Source organism: Mycteria americana, chromosome 8 (assembly GCF_035582795.1).
Source record: "Mycteria americana isolate JAX WOST 10 ecotype Jacksonville Zoo and Gardens chromosome 8, USCA_MyAme_1.0, whole genome shotgun sequence".
NCBI classification, from domain to species: domain Eukaryota; kingdom Metazoa; phylum Chordata; class Aves; order Ciconiiformes; family Ciconiidae; genus Mycteria; species Mycteria americana.
Genome location: NC_134372.1, coordinates 22,660,132 through 22,678,916, shown reverse-complemented (window position 1 = coordinate 22,678,916; position 18,785 = coordinate 22,660,132). Strand labels below are relative to the sequence as shown.

At 46.4% G+C, this 18,785-nt stretch overlaps 1 protein-coding gene across 1 annotated transcript in view; it reads left to right on the top strand.

The window, feature by feature from the left end:
* NRG2 (neuregulin 2) overlaps positions 1–18,785 on the top strand; it is a 178,772-nt gene that overhangs the window by 127,310 nt on the left and 32,677 nt on the right. Inside the window, exons 3-5 of the mRNA XM_075510183.1 lie at positions 170–288; positions 4,362–4,427; positions 16,558–16,678. Coding sequence (XP_075366298.1) covers positions 170–288; positions 4,362–4,427; positions 16,558–16,678 — 306 coding nt within the window. The remainder of the gene's footprint in view (positions 1–169; positions 289–4,361; positions 4,428–16,557; positions 16,679–18,785) is intronic.

Below are 18,785 nucleotides of genomic sequence, written 5' to 3'. Positions count from 1 at the left end.
CTGACCAGGCTTGAGTGCCTGTGAGGTGCCTGAGAGCTTGTGAGGTCAGGCAGCCCATCCTCTCAAGAAGGGGTGACGTACCAGGCAGCATACCAGAGCCAGGAATGGTTATCAATTCATGAGGATGGTTAGCAATCAAGTAAGAAATGTCTGCTGTACTTTTCAACAGAAAGATTTCCAGACTGCAGTTCAACAAGGTGAAGCTGGAAGATGCTGGGGAGTACAGCTGTGAAGCGGAGAACATTTTAGGGAAAGACACCGCAAAAGGCAGCCTGAATGTGAAAAGTGGTAAGTGAAGAAGCCAGCAAATGTCTTGAGCTGTCTGCCGTTCAAGCAGATAGCGGGAGGTTCTGCACATGATCTGTCCTGTATTTTGTTTCATGCTTTCAGGCTATCGAGTAAAACAATCTTGGGAGATAAGAAAAATGCAGCTTAGCATAAATGTTTATCTTCATTATCTGTCACTGGCAATGTGGTTAATTTACATTTTAAATAAACTTACAGTCTATGTATTTTTTAAAAAGGGGTAAGGAGGAAAGAAAGCTGGTGGGCTTGATGTTTTCCTTTTTTAAAGAATTTCTGAGAAGCAAAACTCACCAGAAGACAAGTAATTAAACCATAGCTTTGTGATGAGTGAAGTTGCTTCTGGTTTTCATCCTAGAATGTGTGCTCCATCTCTTAGAGCTCAGCGGATGGAGTCTGAGGTTAGGTGGTTTTATTATTATCTTGGTCGTAATAATTATATTGCTTAACATGATGGTTTGGATGCACCCTCCAGCTCAGAAAGTCCCTACAGTGGTTGCCAGAAGCCAGGAGGGTGCAACTAGGGGAGGGATGACTCTGTACAAGCTCTGTTTCCTAAGCAATTCCTCCTGCCATTCACAATGGGTCATTGCGGGAGCCTGGGCTCTGTGCTCTGCAGCCCTTCGGTGTGATCCAGTTTCTCCGTTGTGCTCTTATTAGCATTAGTCAAATGTGAAGGAAGGTAGCTTTCTCCTGCTGCTTTCTGGCATTATTTTCTCTATTAACCTCTGCCTCAGCAGTGTTTGCAGTCCTGAATCTTTTATTCTGTGAAGCTGCAATATCACATAGCCTCCCCCTCAGTTAGAGTAACCTGTAAAAACTGTAGAAGAGTAGTCTGTAAAAACCCAGTTCTTGCAAAGTCTGGAGAAAGGACATCCATGCTTAGACTTCCGTGCCTTCATGCTTCATGTCTATGAAGTTAGCCCTGCTGCTCTGCTGTGTTTCTTTCCGATCACAACAGGAAAGGTGTCCAGAGTAAGCTCACTGAGGCAGTGCCACTCCTTTTTTTTCTGACTCAACACTCTGGCTGTCCCATCACAATATAAACTGTTCCTGTTTTGACTGGGAGCTGCATGTGCAACCCCCTCTCCCCACGTGCATTGTGCACAGGCAGCATGTGCCTGCCATCAGAGCCCTGTCTGCCTCCTGCACTCGGCTTTCCCAATCACTACCAATACCCTTTCACAAGAAGAAGAATGTGATTGAGCAGTGCCTGCTGCAAGGTTCTAATCCTGCACACTGCTTATGGCACCAGGAAAATGCACATCAGGCCACTACAACTTCAAACTCCCCCTTCCCGCGTGCACAGGTAACGGCAGCATTTGTCAGGGTTTAACTTTCCCTCCGCAGGAAGGCATGCTGTCTGGCAAGGACAGGTAGTTGCTCTCACTCAGGTCGCGGGGGGTATGAGGACACGCCTGAGTTGCCCAGAAATGTGTTGGGACTTGAAAAGCAACCAAAGAGACCCAAAGATCTGGCCTGTACTTTTTCCTAGTGGGAGCTGCAGGCTGCAAGGTGCTGCAGATCCAGTAGATTGCCTGCTGTGCCCTGCTGTGGAAGAGCCTTGATTAATCAATTTTCTAAGCTGCCTTGCAAATCTGCCTTTGGCTTGCCACTCTCGGATGCATGCACACCTTGCTGCTGCTATTTGCAGGTCACCTGGCAGGACAGCAGTTGAATGCTAGTCGTAGTCCCTTGTGAAGGTAAACAAGATGATGGTGATCGCTGTAGGCTTTTGCAGCTCTGTCACCCCCTTTGCACTCTTTTTTCACTTCCCCCTGGAGCTACCCAGAGCCGAGCCACCTTCATCTGTGCCCAGGCACTTGCTGTCCTGGAGTCTCCTTCTTTCCTTACTGCTGGGCCTTCTTGGGACCTTGACAGCTTTCCTCAGTTCTGCAAGCTCCCTTCTTCTGTGATATCTTTCAACAGAAAACTCCTCAGGGCATCTGCTTGTCTTGGAATCCACATGTGTGCTGTCTTCTGTCCCTGCCTACATTCTTCTCCAGGCTCCTTAGCACTGATCCTATTGTGGCTAAGTCTCAACACAGTGCTCTGTGAAGTTCTAGTGGTTGATAACAATTAATCAGAGTAGACATGCAAGCTGGCCTCCCCTTGGAGCCTTCCCCTCTTTTCCAGAAGCTCACTCCAGCTATTGCTGTTTCTGTATGTTCTGCTGCTTTATATTGTGCTTCTTTACTGCTTCCCTGTCCCTGGGAACCTGGTGCATCTGCCTGTTCCAAGCAGGCTGGCTGTGACTGATGCTCTGAGACTGTCTGCTGGAAGCACACTTTCTGACCTGACACTTAGCAGTATTGTTGGAGGTCCTGTAATGTTGCTGTGATACAAGCAGGTGAATGCAGGACTGGGAAAAAGTCCTGAGCTAACACCACATCTTGTGATACAGAGACACGAGGTTTGCGGACATCTCTGGGTTCCCTTGTAGAGAAGTGGCATTCCAAAAGGTGGCCTGAACTGTTGAGGCTTGAAATGAGCATCGTGGAGGAGCGAGGTGTCCTCAGCCCAGCACACCATTCCCCTCCAGGGGTGCAGAGGCCAGAGACAGAGGCTTCTGAGCCCATTTGAGTCCTGGCTGGCAGAGAAGGAGCTCACACATGAGACCCTCAGGCCCATGGATGTGAAGGTCTGAGATTCAGTCTCTGCTGGTAAAAATTTCTCAGCCTGATGAGGCAGTGTTGCTGTTGCAAAGTACTCTTTGCTCTATTCCACTACCACTTTTCGGTTTATACCAGTTTCAAAAAAGCACCTTTTCAGCCATGCAGATCTGTTGCAAATCACTGAAAACACCACACTGAAGAGAGATTTTCTTTAGAAAGAGAGTGGCTGCAGTGCAACGACCCCTTGTCACTTAGAAAATGCCCATCAGCCTTAACCATCATCTCATCTGTCCTCTGCAATTCTGGTATTTCCACAAAATGCCTGGCTCAGAAATAAATGCTTTCAAATGGAAAAGCTTTGGGAGGGTGTCAGTTTGTGAGGAAACGCTTCTGGGCTTAGCCAAAACATATTGGGCTTTGGTGCTATTCTCAGATTTTTATTATTTTGAGGTAAATTAGATGCTTTCTTAGAAAAATGTCCTGTTTCCCAGTTCTCTTTATTGAGTAGTCTAATATTGGTATCACATGGGCAGGAGGGCACAGCTGAGACGTGACTGTTTCAGATTCTTTTTTTCCTCAGAAAATTTCTGGACACCTCCTTAACTGACCAGACACCACCCCTCCCCACCCCCCTCCCCGCTTTGCTAAACACTGCAGGAAAAATCAAACTTTTATAAAAAATTCTTTCTGCTTTTACCTTTTCATGATGGTCTCACCCCTTATCTCTGACAGGGTGCTGCACGCACAGCGTAGGCTCATGGTGCTTTCTCCTTTGTGCCTCTAGAGGATGGTGAGGGGCTTTGATCCAGAAAGGGCTGTTGCTGCCAGCGGGCTTGAGTAGAGCTGGTGACTGTGGACACTGGACTGTCCCAGTATCCTCGTTTATAAAAAGGAAATCACTGCATGCGCTCGGCTCCTGTATTGCCTTGAGCCATGGCCTTCATCTGTTTCATGTTCCTCCATCTCTTGTACAAGCATTACTTTGTGCTGCAGGACTGTACATACTTGTGGGATGGAGGCTTTTCAGATGATCTCACCTTTTCTTCAACTCCACATTTTTCTCACTGTCATGTTCTGTGATCCTGTCTTTGCACTCTCATGGCCGTCAGGACTAAGAAAACCTCCCACAGTTTCACTCATCACCTGCCAGGTGAATCCTGAGCCATTTCTGCCTTTTTATCGTGACAGAGATCCTAACGGCATGAGGCCCTTTACAGTGAGGGGACTGGCATGCCCTGTGCCGTCCCCTGCAGGGGCACTTCTTTATCTGCCTCTGTTACCCAGTTACCCATCTGAGCATACTCTAACCAGTACTAACACATTGGCAGCCACCCCAGCCTGCACCACCCAGCAGCACCTGCTCTTGTCCTCCTCCCTGCAGTCCACTCTTCTCTGCTCAAAATAGATATTTTGTTTACTACTTTCTTGCCTTAATTTCCCCAGGAACAACGAAAGCACCACAAGTCTTACCAGCCTCAGAAACTAAAATAGTTGTTATGGAAGAAGAGTGTAAGTACCTCTCCCCCCACCCCCCATATAGCTTCTTTCCCCTTATTTGTTTTGTTTTTATGAGACATTTTGCATAAATGCTTTATTGCCTCCTGGAATCTTCTTTAATCACTACTTCTCTTTGATTTCTCCCAAAGCCACTGATCTTTCCCTAGATCTTTCAGAAAATATGATTTATATTGCTGGTTTCTATCTTAGAGAGGGAAAGGTTGATAACTATTGCAATGGTGACTTGAAGAACATGCTACTTAAAATTGCAACTGGATTTTAAGCATTCCCAGCTCTTTCAATACATGGGTTTATTGATACTTGTAAGATGTGCTTGTTATGGCCTTTGATTTAGCAGGGGTTTTTGTTGGTTTGTTTTTGGGTTTGGGGTTGGTTTGGTTTTTTTTTTTTTGAGCATAGGTGAGAAAACCAAAAGAGGCTATAGGAAATACAAGAAAAAAGACGTGAGTCTCCTAAGCATAAGTCATAAGAAAATTGCAGAAAATACATCTATGCCCTGCCATCACACTTTTCCTTGAGTCTCCAGAAAGCAAGAACAGATTTTCCAAAATATTTAATTTGATTTAATGAGGTGGAAGTGCTTTTTAGCATTCCCTCCTATTCAGTTGTCACAAATGCAGTAGAAAATGGGCACACAAAAATAAAAATCAAAGCATGTATACAAGTGTAGATCTAGAAGCCAGGTGCCTGGCCATTGGTTCAGCTCTTTCTGGTGGGGGGCATTATTTCTGTGTCAGAGAGTCTCTCCCTGCTGGGGGACACTGCGCCACCCAAGAAGCGTCAGCACGCTGGACAGCCCACCAGGATCACATCCAAATGACCAGGCACCCGGAGAGCAGAGGACCAGGCGGTTATTTTGAGATCTGTGCTATATTTCCATTCCAGCTGCTCATGCCCAGAACTGACAGTGCAGCTAGCTGTGCCTCTCTGTTGACAATTCTGCTTTGCAGATTTTATGGGGATGTTTCCTCCTTGGAAAGCTCAATCTTTTTTAAAGGATTGATTAAAGCTTAATGATTTTAAAGGAAATCTTATTGCAGCCACAGCAGGGACTGGCCAGGTATCCTTTAAAAGCGTTTGTGATTACAAAACTGCACTTAAAATTTGCTCTTGTGTTGTGCTTAGCCTTCCACTGCACTGAGGACATCATGCTGAGACGCAGCAGTATTAATGCAATGCCCATCCTTCCCCAGGATTTTTCCTTTGTGTTCACCAGCATAGATCCATGCTACATATTTGCATTGTATTAGATATATGCTATTTTCACCAAAAGCCAAATTTCAACAATAGAAAGGAAACTAGGAAAATGCCGTGTGGCTTGCACAGAAGTTTCTCCTTTTGAAAAACTTCTTTCCCCTGTGGGAACATCATCCTTGACTGACTGTTTTTTTTGTAATGATGTGAAGAGATGGTAAAGTCTCCAGCGTTAAAGTTGTAATTGACTTTTTCCTTCACATTCCTTTTTTATGATCTCTCTCAATTGTTATCTAAATAACACATAGTCTCCCTGATTTTTATGATTACTGATGATCTGTCATAGAATTGCACATGTTTATAACATACGGGAAGGTAATGAAGATGTTGTGAGGTGTGATGATTGGGAAAGCAGACAAGTATCTCATTCTTGTAAAATTCTTGCATTTCTTTTAAATATCTGTATTAAAAAGCTTGTCTGGCACCTGTAGGTTGTCCCACCTCTCATTGTTTCAGTGAAAGGTTGTAAATGATCCACTGGATTTTAAACACTGTGTTGAGAAAGCACCATGTAAACGTGGTGGTAGCTGCAGCTCCCTGGGAAAGGAGAGACTGCCTCGCACAGGCAGCTTGGTCACGGTGCTTAGTCACTTCTGTTTGGCCTGAGGTGCAAGGCAGGCATCTTACCAGGTAGGCTGGGCAAGGGTGTTAGACTGTACACCTCAAGAAGCTCACCGTGTTCTCCCCATGGCCCAGACAGTCCCTATGGGCACGGGGATAAAAAAACCCCATCACTCCGTGTAGCCCCATGTGCCTCACCCTCTGTAGCGCTGTTGCTCCTGGTATATGTTTTTAACTAGTGTTTTTCCTGAAGGTTCCAGTTCCTTCCTGGATGGTCTGGCCTTCCTTTCTACCCCTGCCTTGGGAGAAGGAGTGAGATATCATGTATTTCCCTCTTGGAGCACTGTTAAAGCCTTTCTTACCACTTCTAAGTGTAGCTGCTAGCAAATCCTGCCACGTTCTGAGTCACCCCTGCCTTCCTCCTCTTCTGCAGTGGCCACAGACCTCTGGGCACTGCTGCATCCTTGACACAAGGCAGGTTTACACACCAGACAGCACTTAAAATGCAGCCCAGGTCTCCAAGGTGTTCTGTCTCCGTTCTTGGGTAACTTTTTTCTCTGGAAGCATATTTTTTGTCCCGCTCAGCACCTTTCCATGCCTATCTGGCACCTGAGATGAGGCTACAGAGTGCAAGGAGACAGATTGGTACCATAGGTTCTTGGAAACATCTGTATTGTTACGACAACGTGCATGGGATTTCTTCCCCAGCTGCTGTTCCCCTTGCCTACATGCTGGCTGGAGCAGGACCTCTGGTTCCCTTTGACAGGGGCACTGTTTGGTATGGGCCTCACAGATCTCATGACAGTATGGAGAAATCCAACGATCTCATGGTATTTCTGGTGTAGAAACAACCCTGATACCAGTCTGGATCTGGGACCAAAGACAGCACACTTGGGAGATCTGGGATCTGACGGTGCTGCATTTTGAGAGCTGTCTGGATTCAAATTTGCCTTGCACCCTTGTCCAGCCCATGTGGGTGCAACCCTATACCTGGGGTGAGTACTGGGACCTGCCAGACAGAGTTGGATTTCCTGATGCTGCCACTACATGGTATGTGCATGGCATGGGATACCACTCAGCTTCATTCAGTGGTGCGGACACCTTCAGATGAGCTAGAGCCATTTAGCAGATATAACAAGCTGGACCATGGAGTGTGATGAGTGCTAGCCTGGCCATAGGGGTGTAGTGTCAATCTTAACACCAGCTTTGGTCCACATGGTCAAGCTAGACTCTGAGGGCCAGATTCAGAAAGGAAATCTGGTGTCTGGGAAAGTCTTTCCATGATGCTGCATATTTTGACATGGTACCAGTCTTACACCTTCCTCTGAGTATATGCTTTTGTTTGAGCATTATCAGACTAGAGTAGCCCTAAAGATGCTGGGGCATCTTTGCAAGAAAGCACTGGGGCTCAAAAGAGAAGGCATGCCTACTACTCTTATCAATAAGTCTTCCTATTGAGCCCAGTAAGCATGAGATAGTTGCAGTAGCCTCATCCATAGTGAAAAAGTGTTAAATAAGACATGTTGTCTTGTGTTTGTCACAGGCTAGGATTGTGCAGTTGGGTGGTCACAGTGGCTCAGCTCACAGGCAGGAACTTGCAGGGATGCAGTAACTTGATCATGTGCCCTGATGCAGAGAAAAAGATCCTTTATGCTCATTTCAACATCCAGAGAACTCAAAATGGTAATGTGATCCTGTCACTGTGCAGCTTGAAGCAGCTAAACAAGGTTTGAGAGTCTGTAGCTACAGACCTGCTTGGTAAACAGAATAGGAATCAGTGTCGAAGTTTAGAAATATTTTGATGGAGGCAAAAATGAAAGAAGGTTCAGAGCAACCTGTAGAGCATTCTGAGATGGAAGGTTTATGCAGGACAAAGATACTAAAATCTTATCAAAGTTTCATTTTTAAAAGGTAGGATAATGTTTGAAATATCTGAAAAGGTCAGGTAATCCCTTTTGATTGTTTTCTGCTGTTGAGTTCTCCTCTAGTTTATTTCCTTGACTTCAACAAACAGTTAAAGTCTTGAGGGGAAAAAGAGAATACAGGCTGGGTAGAGGAAGCATGGTTTGGATACCATCAGGATACAAGAGGATCTGCCAGTGATGGGCAGATTCCCTAAACCAACATGTAGATCGTTGCAGCTGCTCACCTGGACTCTGCTCATGCCCTTTGTGTGGGTCACTATCTAGCTAATCTGGTTGAGTGCCTTTACTTTATCAGCCTATGTAGGCTGGCAGTGCTGGCTGGGCTGCCTAATCTCACTCTACGGGTGCTCTGCAGCAGAGAGGGGTTTGGGATCAGATGGGAAGATGAAAGAGGGAGAAAGAGCAGAAGAGGCAGTGCTGAGTTGTGCTGGGAACATGAGGAGTGGGGGATAATGTGAGGCACCTGAATGAAAGCTGGGCTTTCTGGATTGATTTTTGGGTCCTTTATTTCAACTGCTGGTGATCACAAGCCCTCCTGAAGTCCCTTTAGAGATCCCCATGGGAGGGCAGGTGAAACAGCCCTTCTTTCTCCAATTAAGAGACTTGCATGATTACAATGGCTCAGTGATGTCTTTATTGTGATATGGTTTGTAAGTCACATCTAGTCACATCTAGTTGAATTAGTCACATCTAGTTGAATTGAAGCTTCAGCATATAGTAAGATGTGCCATGTAATTAAGGTTCACCCAATTCCCCTTTGTCTCAAGTCCAGTCTGGCATGGCCTTTACGGGGTGACCGTGGCAGACCTGCACATTAATTGGCTGGTCAATCTCTGGGCACTCCAGTCTGAAGGCACTGCACTCTCCTAGAGCCAGCAACGCTACAAACGTGAGTGTGGTGCTGTTGATTTGGAGTTGAAGGGTGTCCAGCCAGCCCAGAGCACAGGTAGAACAGACAGAAGTCAGTCCACCAAGGGCCATGCGGACAAACCAGTTTTCAATATTAGACTAAAAATAAGTCCTGGCATGGCCTTTGCTCAGATAATTTAAAACCCACAACTGGAGGTGTGGTTAATAATTACATGGAGCCTGCACGCATACAGGCATGGTACCTTGAGGTGTACATGTTGGAGATCTCACCGTCAGTCTGCAGAGAGAGCTGTGTTGTGCCTGTCTGCTGTCAGGTCCCAGCCATTGCTTATTTTGCACACTGTGTATTTCTTAAGTAGCCATCACATCTACTACCCTAGATGCGGTGTAAAGACAGGCCATTGTGACTCTAAAGGCAAAGACGGGCAGTATGGAGTCAAGTGTAGGATGGAAGCTGATATCCCTGGAAGAACCGAGGCTGTAAGCCCAGCATTCAGAGCAGGAGGCTGTGTACCGGGAGATCTGCTCTGTCTGACTCCATCATATGATCCTGGCATGTTGCTTCACTTCTTGGGCTTCAGCTGTCCTGCCTGTGAAGCATTCATGCTGGCACTGGCCCTGCAAATGGCTTTTTAGGTTGTTGAACAAATGCCCTCATTGAAGTATCATGTTGCTGCTATTACAATTTATGGGGTTTTGGGAAAATAAAATGCTGCAGTGCTAACGTGCATTCTGGGACCCTTGTGGTAGAGAAAAGCATAGGAAGGGCTCCTTCATAAAGCTGGAGAGGTCAGCCTGGTGGAGTAACTAGAAGCTTTATAATAACACAGGACTTTGCCCCTGCAATAGCTACCTGTCCTATGGAAACAGGCAGTCCCTTGGTGCTCAGAAACCTTTAAACTTGCTCCTCAGTGAAACACCTGAACAGTGCAGATAGGAGACATAGGGAGTGCCGCCTGTGTTGTTTTGATCAGCAATACCTGATGCTCTGAGATGAGTGTCCTGCAGTCTGGCATTTGTATTTTGGGATGAACTTCTGGTCTGCAGCTATTGATCCTCATGATCCCCTCAGGAACTGGGAACATAATTCCAGCAGGATCTATTTCAATAAAATGCAGAGGTAAATATTGGGTCATTTCCAAATGAATAAACACACAGGAGCAGAATTTTTATGAGCTCCAGAGTCCCCAGTCTGTTGCCAGGCAAGCCCCAGTCTGCACAGGTCCTTCTGATTTTGTGTACAGATAGCAGCAGTAAGCATCCAGCCTCTGTTCAGGTTTATTAAGAGAAGAGAGTGTCTGTACCAGACATACAAAAATCTGCCACAGAGAGAATGGTTAGGATCAACAGCCCCTCTGTATTAATCACCATAAATCATGGATTTAGTGTGGCTTGCGCCAGGATTACAGTGCTACAACTAAGGAATAGCTTGGCCATACACCTTCTCATCCATGTTCTGACAAGCAGTTGGATGAACTCAGCTGAGAGGAACCTCAGCAATTCTGTGTTTTATCAGTAAGTACATGAGGCATATACAGAGCAGGCAATTTGTATACACTCTCCAACCAGCTGAGTTCATCTGTCTAATTGAATGTCTAAATATTGAGAGAATAAAGTGTCTGTACTCTATGAACCCACCAGTCAAAGTTATTTATAAAAAAAAGGAGCAGTGAAATTATCTCTGTCTCCCTGCTCTCCTCGACAGTAGCTGTAGTTTGTGAAAAATTAACTATAATTTATAGTCTAAGCTGCATTAATTAACTCTTTGCAGGGGGAGTATTTCACCCGATTTCTGAGAACAGGCTGGTGAGCTGTCTGCAAAGGTTAAATGATGTGCATGGCAGGAATTGTGTAATAATCCCTGCACAATCATTAATGGCCTTTCTGTGTAGATGGATTGCGTGAAGGGAAGTCTATATGGCAATGTCAGTGCCCGTGGCTCTCCTCTCTGTTGCCCTGCCATTGATGTTAGTTCCGAGTAACCTCAGTGCAGTGGAAAGTAGACGCTCTGAATGACTACATGATGCTCTGAATCTCATGTGTTTATGCTGCACTGTCCTCACTGCTTGGGACAGCAACAATAAAACGTGGCTTTGGATCATTCACAATCACATCCATCAAGAGGCAGCCCTCTTTTCCCCGTCCTCACCTCCTTATTCCATTCTGCTTTGTTGTCAGCCCTGAGACTGAGACCAGCTGGAGATCTGACTTGCTGATCTGTTCCAGGCCTTCTTCCACCTTGCAGGAGCTTTGTGACCAGTTTGCCTGTGTGTTTGCAGAGGCCTCTGTCTCAGGGGCACCTTGCTTATTCCCAATGATCTAATTTCACAATTTCTTTTCTGTAGCTTGCCCCATGTACACTCCTTGTTTCCAGCTCTTATTTCGTTGAAGTACTTGAGGAGGCAGTTGGTACATGACTGATGTTACTGCACAAACCCCCTCATCATCTCCCACGGCCTTCATGTGAGTCCCTTTCTACCCAGACTGCAGCTAGCAACCAAAACTGCTCCCTTGCTTCTTCAGATCTCCATTTATAGCAGTAATTTTACAACTTTCCATGTCATTTGGAATAGATAGAGTTGTGTTGCAGACTGAACGAAAGACTTATTCTACCACACCAGCCAATAGGGAGTAAAATCTGCCTGGTACCATGTGACAGTTAAGGTAAAATAGCTGTACAAAGTTATCTGTGGATCACCAGGCACACCTGAGTGGTGTTTGGAGCGGAGGTGAATGAACATGCATGACTGCAAATAAATTGTATGTGAGGCTCACTTTACCAACATTGGTTATCGAACTGCAGATGACTCAGGACAAGGTAAATATTTGTTAAGGTATTTCCAGTGGCCCAGGCTGATGAGGCAATACAACTAAACATGAAGTAACTAACTGAATGGAGTCACTTGTGAGTCGGGGAATTATCCTGCTAGTGTGATGGAAAACCATTGAAATCTCCCTTGGCCTCATGCTTCAAGGTGCTTGTCTGTGATCTGCAGCCACATGGTGTCAAAGGGGGCCACATTTCAACCCAGGCACAATTAACATTTTCTAAGCAAGACATTTTGCTTCTCTCTGTCCCCCCACCAGAGCTGCTCTCTGAATTGGCAGGTCTCTCCATCCTTGCTCCCAAACTATTTGCAGCTACTGCCCTCATGAACATGAAGTCCCAGCTGCAGCAACATCCCAGAGCAATCAGGCACTTTGGGAGGCTTTGGACTCCATGTTACCATGCAGGAGTGAGATTTCAGGGTTATAATAGATAAAGATCTGTATTCAGTACATCAAAACTCAAAATGAACATTAGGAATTACTAAGAATGGAATAGAGAACAAACCAGGGTGACATAAATATCATGTGTGCGGGATGGTCTTGCCATCTCCAAAGGGAAAAACAGAACCAGAGATGGCACAAAAAACGACTGCAGCCATGTCAACCTCTGTATAAGAAGCTACTAAAGAGATCATTGCTTTCCAGCTGGGGAAGGAGATGCTGGCTGTGCCTGTAAAACCACAGGTAGCACGGGGGTGGGGGTTAAAAGTAGTAAATGGAGATGTGTCTTTGCACACTGTGTACATAACACTGGAGCTCTTGTCACAAATATTGTGGATGCTACAAGATTAGATTTTTTCCAACAGCAACTAGACACATTCATGGAAGAGAAATTCATCAAAGGCTATTAAATGTAAAGACACTGTGGCTGACTTCAGTTGTCTCTGAGCTGCTCATCCTAAATGACCAGAAGAAAATTAACATTGCATGCTTGTGCTGATCTTCTTCCTTATGCATTGCCTATTGGCCACTGTCAGAGACAAGACAGGGCTTTGGTTTGACCAGTACTGCACAGCTTATAGTCTTATAATGGCCTGTATTTCATGACACTCTCTTCTCAACAGGGAACTGGGCTGACTGCCTCTTTTTGTAGCCCTTGCTACATCTCTGCTGCTAACAAATGGACAAATAGTAATATGATTCCGTGATTCAGTTTTAAAACACTTTGTGCTTCTTTGGGAGAAAAGGCACAGTACTTGCAGAAAACAGGATTTAAAAGATAACGACATTAACAAGATGCTTCTAGGAGAACTGATCAACCACATATTTTTCTGACAGGCATAGCTCTGTTGACAGCTCTCTTTCTAGAAGTGCACAACATAAGTCCCAAGCCTTACTCATGCCAGTATCTTTTTTATTTGTTTAAAAGGAACAAAATTGTTTATATGGGATGAAAATCCCATGCAATTTCTAGCTGGTCAGCACTGTAATCCACTCTGGTATCACACCATCACACAGCACTGCATCTTCCCATCCACCTTTTCTGGTGGAAAGGCTACCTTTTTATCTGAGGTGTTTTCTATGGGGAGGTTTCTGGGCTCTGTTTTTATTTCTCCCTCTCTGCTCCTCCCTTACTGTGGGAAGGCTTGCTCCGGAATACTTTCCTGTAGGATTTATGATGTGAGACTTTGCCAGATGGATAGTTTTGCTTTCTAACAACTGGTACATTTGACGGTTGCAGGGGTGAAGGCTTCCTGCAGGCTGTGCTTGTTCTTCATCCGTGTGCCTTTCAATTTGCACCAGTGCTTTGGTTCATGAAGTTTCAGTGCTCCCTGATCTGATGGCACACTTGCAGTTTTAACAAAGACCTGTTCATTGTGCAGTTTTAAGGTACTTCAGTAAAAGCCTGCAAGCACTCCAAACCAAAGGCTGCCCTGCGAGCACCTTTCAGCAGCTCCCATGCTGTGTGCTGGCCAGTAGCACTCAGGGACTGTTCGAAGGGACAGTGGCTGTCTTCTGTGTACCAGCTCCCCTGCAACTTTCACACTTCCCTGGCAGGCCCTTGCTTGCTCTGCCACTGCTTCTGCCTCCACAAGACTGGCCCAGACAGCCCCAAGAGCGCTGCAGAGCAAAGCAGGCAGCTCCTACTAGCCTGGCAGCCTGCACAACCCGCAGCTTCCCATACACATACACAGTGAAGCCCATGCACAGCCTGGCTCTGTCTGCATTTTGGGACACAGCTGCGTGCTGCCAGGCTAGGCTTTATTTTCATGCTCATTTTTAAAATGGCATTGGGTGTTAAGGCTTGGTTTAAGTGGCTGGATCAAACAATAGCTAAAGGAGAGGCCTTGCAAAGAAAGTCCAGGTGCTATCACACACAGAGCTCCTTTGTCCTGAACCCACAGCTCTCCATTGGCCTTAGAAGAAATGTGCTACTATCTCATAAAGGTATAAATTATACAGACTTGTTACAAATCCTTTACGATGGCTTTGGCTTTTAGTTCCTATTAATTTTAACTGGAAGGGAGCGCTGAAATTCCTTAGAGAAGTTTGGAAGTTTTCGTATTTGAGGGTTTTTTGCAAGGACTTCTTTGGTGGTTTGGTCAAGTCATCGTCTGCTAAAACACAGCATACACTCTAGTATGTGTACACTGCTCTGCACATTTGGCTCCCAGCTGGCTGGCATTACATGCCCTAGGAGGGGAGCAGCTACTTGCTGTCCCAGGGCCATGTGCATTTTCAGTCTTTGCTGAAGTATTTGCCATGCCTGGTTTGCAGAGCACTTTGGGACAACTTTTGATAGCTGTGAAAAGACAACCCCAGAGGCAATGGTTATTCAATGCAAAGCACAGAAATAGCTCTGCTTGGTGCACAGCCCCAGCTCTGTCAGTCAGTGGAAGGCATTGACTTCCCTATGGGAACAGAAGACAATGGGGTTGGACAATGCATTGGTTCAAGCAAAATGAACAGTAAGCTTGGCTCTGCCTTGAGCTGTGTGCAGGTAACAGTGTGGGCTACTCCTGCTGTGCACAGCCTGATGAGCAAACTTGTCATTCAGAGAAGCATGGACCCCATGCAGTCAGACAGTCCTAAAAGCAAGAAAGCCAGAACAAGCTTGTTTGGTTGCTCATGTGCCAAGCATCACTCAAATGTGAGAGGCTTCACAGGATGCTGGGACCCCTCCTTTACCTGTGAGAGCCCAGGACATGCTCAGCAGGTGCTGGGCTGGAGCCAGAGCATGAGAACGGAGACCTTGGCTCTGGTGGTGTGGGCTGCAGCCAGAGGCAGCAGGGCAGGCACCCACGGCAGCCTCTGAGCCTGCTGTGGAGGTGGGATGGGCATGGGGGCTTCCCAAGGTGTGGGGAGCAGCCCCGGCTCCCTCTGAGGCAGGCTCTGGCATGCCTTGATGCTTCTCCCATGGTCCTGACTACCTCCTGCCTGGGGCTCTGGCTCTAGCCTTCTTCCTCGAATCCTGTGTCAATGAGGTGTTCAGTCTTCAGCAACTGGTCTGAAGTCACTAACCTCTCCATGAGGTTCATTCATAAGGTTCGTTCATACTTTGGAAAACAGTATGGAGGAGGGTATCTCCTCAGAAACCTTGAGTACAGCATAAAAGGTGCTGGAAAGTAGGTAGTAGCCACGCTGCTGGAGATGTAACTCCAGGTGGGTAGTCCAGGAAGGGGGACTATCTTTAATGAGATTAAGTATTCAGTTGGAAAAAGCAGATGCTTTTGAGTGCCCAGACCTTCTTTCAGTTATGTGAAGATGGGTCTGCATTCTCTGAAGCTGGTCTGCTTTTGTAACCTGTATCAGTTGCCCTCTAACAAAAGGTTTTTCCCTTCCTAGAAGCCTTTGTCTTGGCTATGGAGACTCTCGGTTTTGGGCTGTAATTTTGTCTGAGTCATTCAGAGACAGGAATTGCAGTGAAATTCTGCACAGTACAGTCAGTTTTGTTTGTGCCTTACATGGCTAGAAAGCTTTTTTCCAGAAAGAAATTTGGATTTGGAAAAGCATCTATATCCCAGGAAACTTGAGTCGTGCTGGCTGCCTCCCTCTTAGCACAGATCGGAGCCGACTGACTTCTACTGCTGAACTTCTGCTTGGTCTCTTGGGACAGCCCCATTGGGGCATGACAGAGAAATGCTCAGAAATAGGGGAGGGAGAGATGGAGCTGTTCTTGCTTGTGCTGGACCTGTTCCAGGGGCAATGAGGGCACTTGCTTCTGGCTCTGAACACTTATTTCTTCCCAGAGATGTGGAGCAATGAAATGGCCCCTGCAGCATCTGTGGATCTTAGTCCAGTATCATGATGCAAATCAGGCCTCAGCAGCATGCCACTGTGACTCTGTGACTCTGCAGCACATGTTCTTCCTAGCCTCCTGCCTGCCTGCTGGTGCAGTGTTGCATGCATGTATAAGGGGAGGGCAAGGAGAGGTGGGAAAGGGACACTTTTCCCTACAGCTTGCCAAAAAGATCGTCTTGTCCTGACATGCTGGCTGCTTAGAGGAAGGTGTGTCCTGAACTCCTCACTCATTTGGCCACTTTTGCTGGGAAAGGAAAGGTCAAGTCGCAGCCCCAGGACCTGGAGAGGTGAAGGTGGGTCTAAAGGCACAGGATGAGGTTTGTAGCCCTGGGGTTTTTACTTTGGCAAATGAACTAGTTGAAAATCATCTAAGAAAACAGAATTGCCCAACAAAGGAAATAACAATATATTGGTTTTGTGTGTGTTTTTTTTCCCTGCAGTAACCACAACTCTCTCCTCCTGGTCCGGGCACGCTAGAAAATGCAACGAAACAGCCAAGTCCTATTGTGTCAATGGTGGGGTATGCTACTACATCGAGGGCATTAATCAGCTGTCTTGCAAGTAAGTGAGTGTAGTTCTTGTCTCAATATGGAAATTACTTGGCTGGGGGAGAGGAGACCTCTGTGCAACTGCCAGAGGAGGGGTAGCTCTGAAATTCTCCTGGCAATTGCAGTTTGAGCTGCGCAGGTTCAGAAAGGGAGACTAGAGGGGCAGGGGTGGGGGAGGAGGGTTCATATTTTCTTTTTTGTGTGAGTGCCACTGTTCACTTTTCTTGACTCTTCCTCTAAGAATATGTTTGTCCTGGCTGTTTCCTTTCCCTTTCTTCCATTCCTCCTCCACAGCTTCAGGGAAGGTCAGGTCCCTTTTGCTCTCCCTGAGCTAGGTCAAAGCTCTGTGACCCCACTGACATGTCCTCCCCTTCGAGCAAGGGGGCTTTCCCCAGTGCACAGAGGGCCCCAGAGGGTCCTGGGGAAAGCCCCAGGACCCTCCTCTGTGACTGGAGGGGGTCCCTTGCCTCTTAACTCTCCTGTCTGCACCTCATGGGCCCAGAAGTGGGTTTAGCACACAGCTGTTCACCACTCTGTGCCACTTTGTGGCAGGCTGTGGGTTGTTTATTTCTCCCCTTTAAATGTTAAAACCTGCAAAAAAACCCAGGGAGACATACTAAGTTATCCTTAAAATGAAATTTCTTGGAGAGGTTAAAGTGGGGCTGCATAGTCTGAGGGACATGGAATGGGATGTGAGACTTTTTCACCTCTGGTTCAAGCTTATCACAGCCAGCAAGCCCAATGGCATTTCACAGTTCACCCTCCAAGCCTAATGGGGACTGTGAATGAAAAGTGAAGTCTGATTGCCAGTGCTGGAGATGTAGGTACATGAAGCACACCTGTACCTGCCCCCTGGCTCCTGTGGAGAGAGCATGAGGTGGTGCCCTGGGTGTGCATTCGCTGAGCAGATGCAGTCAGCTTCTGAGCTCACCTAGGGATCCAGGCATCACTGTGCCCAGCTTGGAGAAGCCCAGAGCTGACTATTTTCTCCCTGCGTGGCCCAGAGACCTCTACGTGGAGACGTGCAGCCAAAGGTATTTACATCTGTGGATGTCAGCCTAGTACCACTGCCACTGCGTGGTGTGATGCTCACTAGATACCTCAGCTCCTCAGGCCTTGAAGGACGCATCACCCCTCCTGGAAGGGTTGTGAGCTGGATTACATGTAGCACAACTCCTCCCTTCTCCCAGTACTCCTTTGTTTTGGCAGGGAGCAATAGGAAAGACCATGTGGAAATGCATTCTGCTGAGCTCCTGTGCTCTCACTTTGCAGGATCAGCTGTGGTAGGGAGGACACAGGATGAACCGCATCTTCCAGTTCTCTCAGGCTTGCCCCTTCAGACATGAAAAGAGCTGGGTAGGACAGAAACCAGATGCTGTGGTCCTCCACGTTTCCCATGTACGTGAAGTGAGAGCAGCCCTTGTACACCACAGACCTGTGCTTTAAGGTAGTTACCTCTGTCATTGGCTTCTTGGTGTCACTGTAAGTTCATCTTGCCAGTGTTCCCCATAGGAAACATGGGGAAAGCCCCATATGATGAATCAAAGTCACAGCCACTATTCTGGTGTAGCTGTAGCCCCAGGAAGCCCCAGTAGTTCCAGTCTTTCCATGCTGGGGAGGGCTGAACCCTTGAAGCCTGGAGGAGTGTATGAATCAGTATCTCTATCTGTAAGCAACGTGGTGGTACCAAAAGCATAGATCTCAAGGCTATTTCTTTTGGGAAGAACTTGAATCCAGATCAAGACTTTTCAAATTGGATAAATTTCTAATTACAGCAAGAGTTACCTGAACTCCTGCCATACTCAGCTATAATGGTAAGGCTTCATTTTTCCTAATGAAGGATACACATGGTAGTTATCAAGTGTATTCAGCAGATAGACTGTTTTAACCAAAGTAATTTCAGCCTTGCAAAGAAACAGTCTACCTTCAAACCAGGCTGCTATGATAGCTGATGAACAGAGGGGAAGCTCAGTGATGGATTCCATTAAGATTTTATGTGCCATACGAAACAGACATAATTATTTCATATCATTTGAAAGCCTTAATTCCTTACTTGCAGATAGTAAAATTATTTCCTTTTCTGATGAGTCCCAAGATACCAATTGCTAAAACCAGATGGG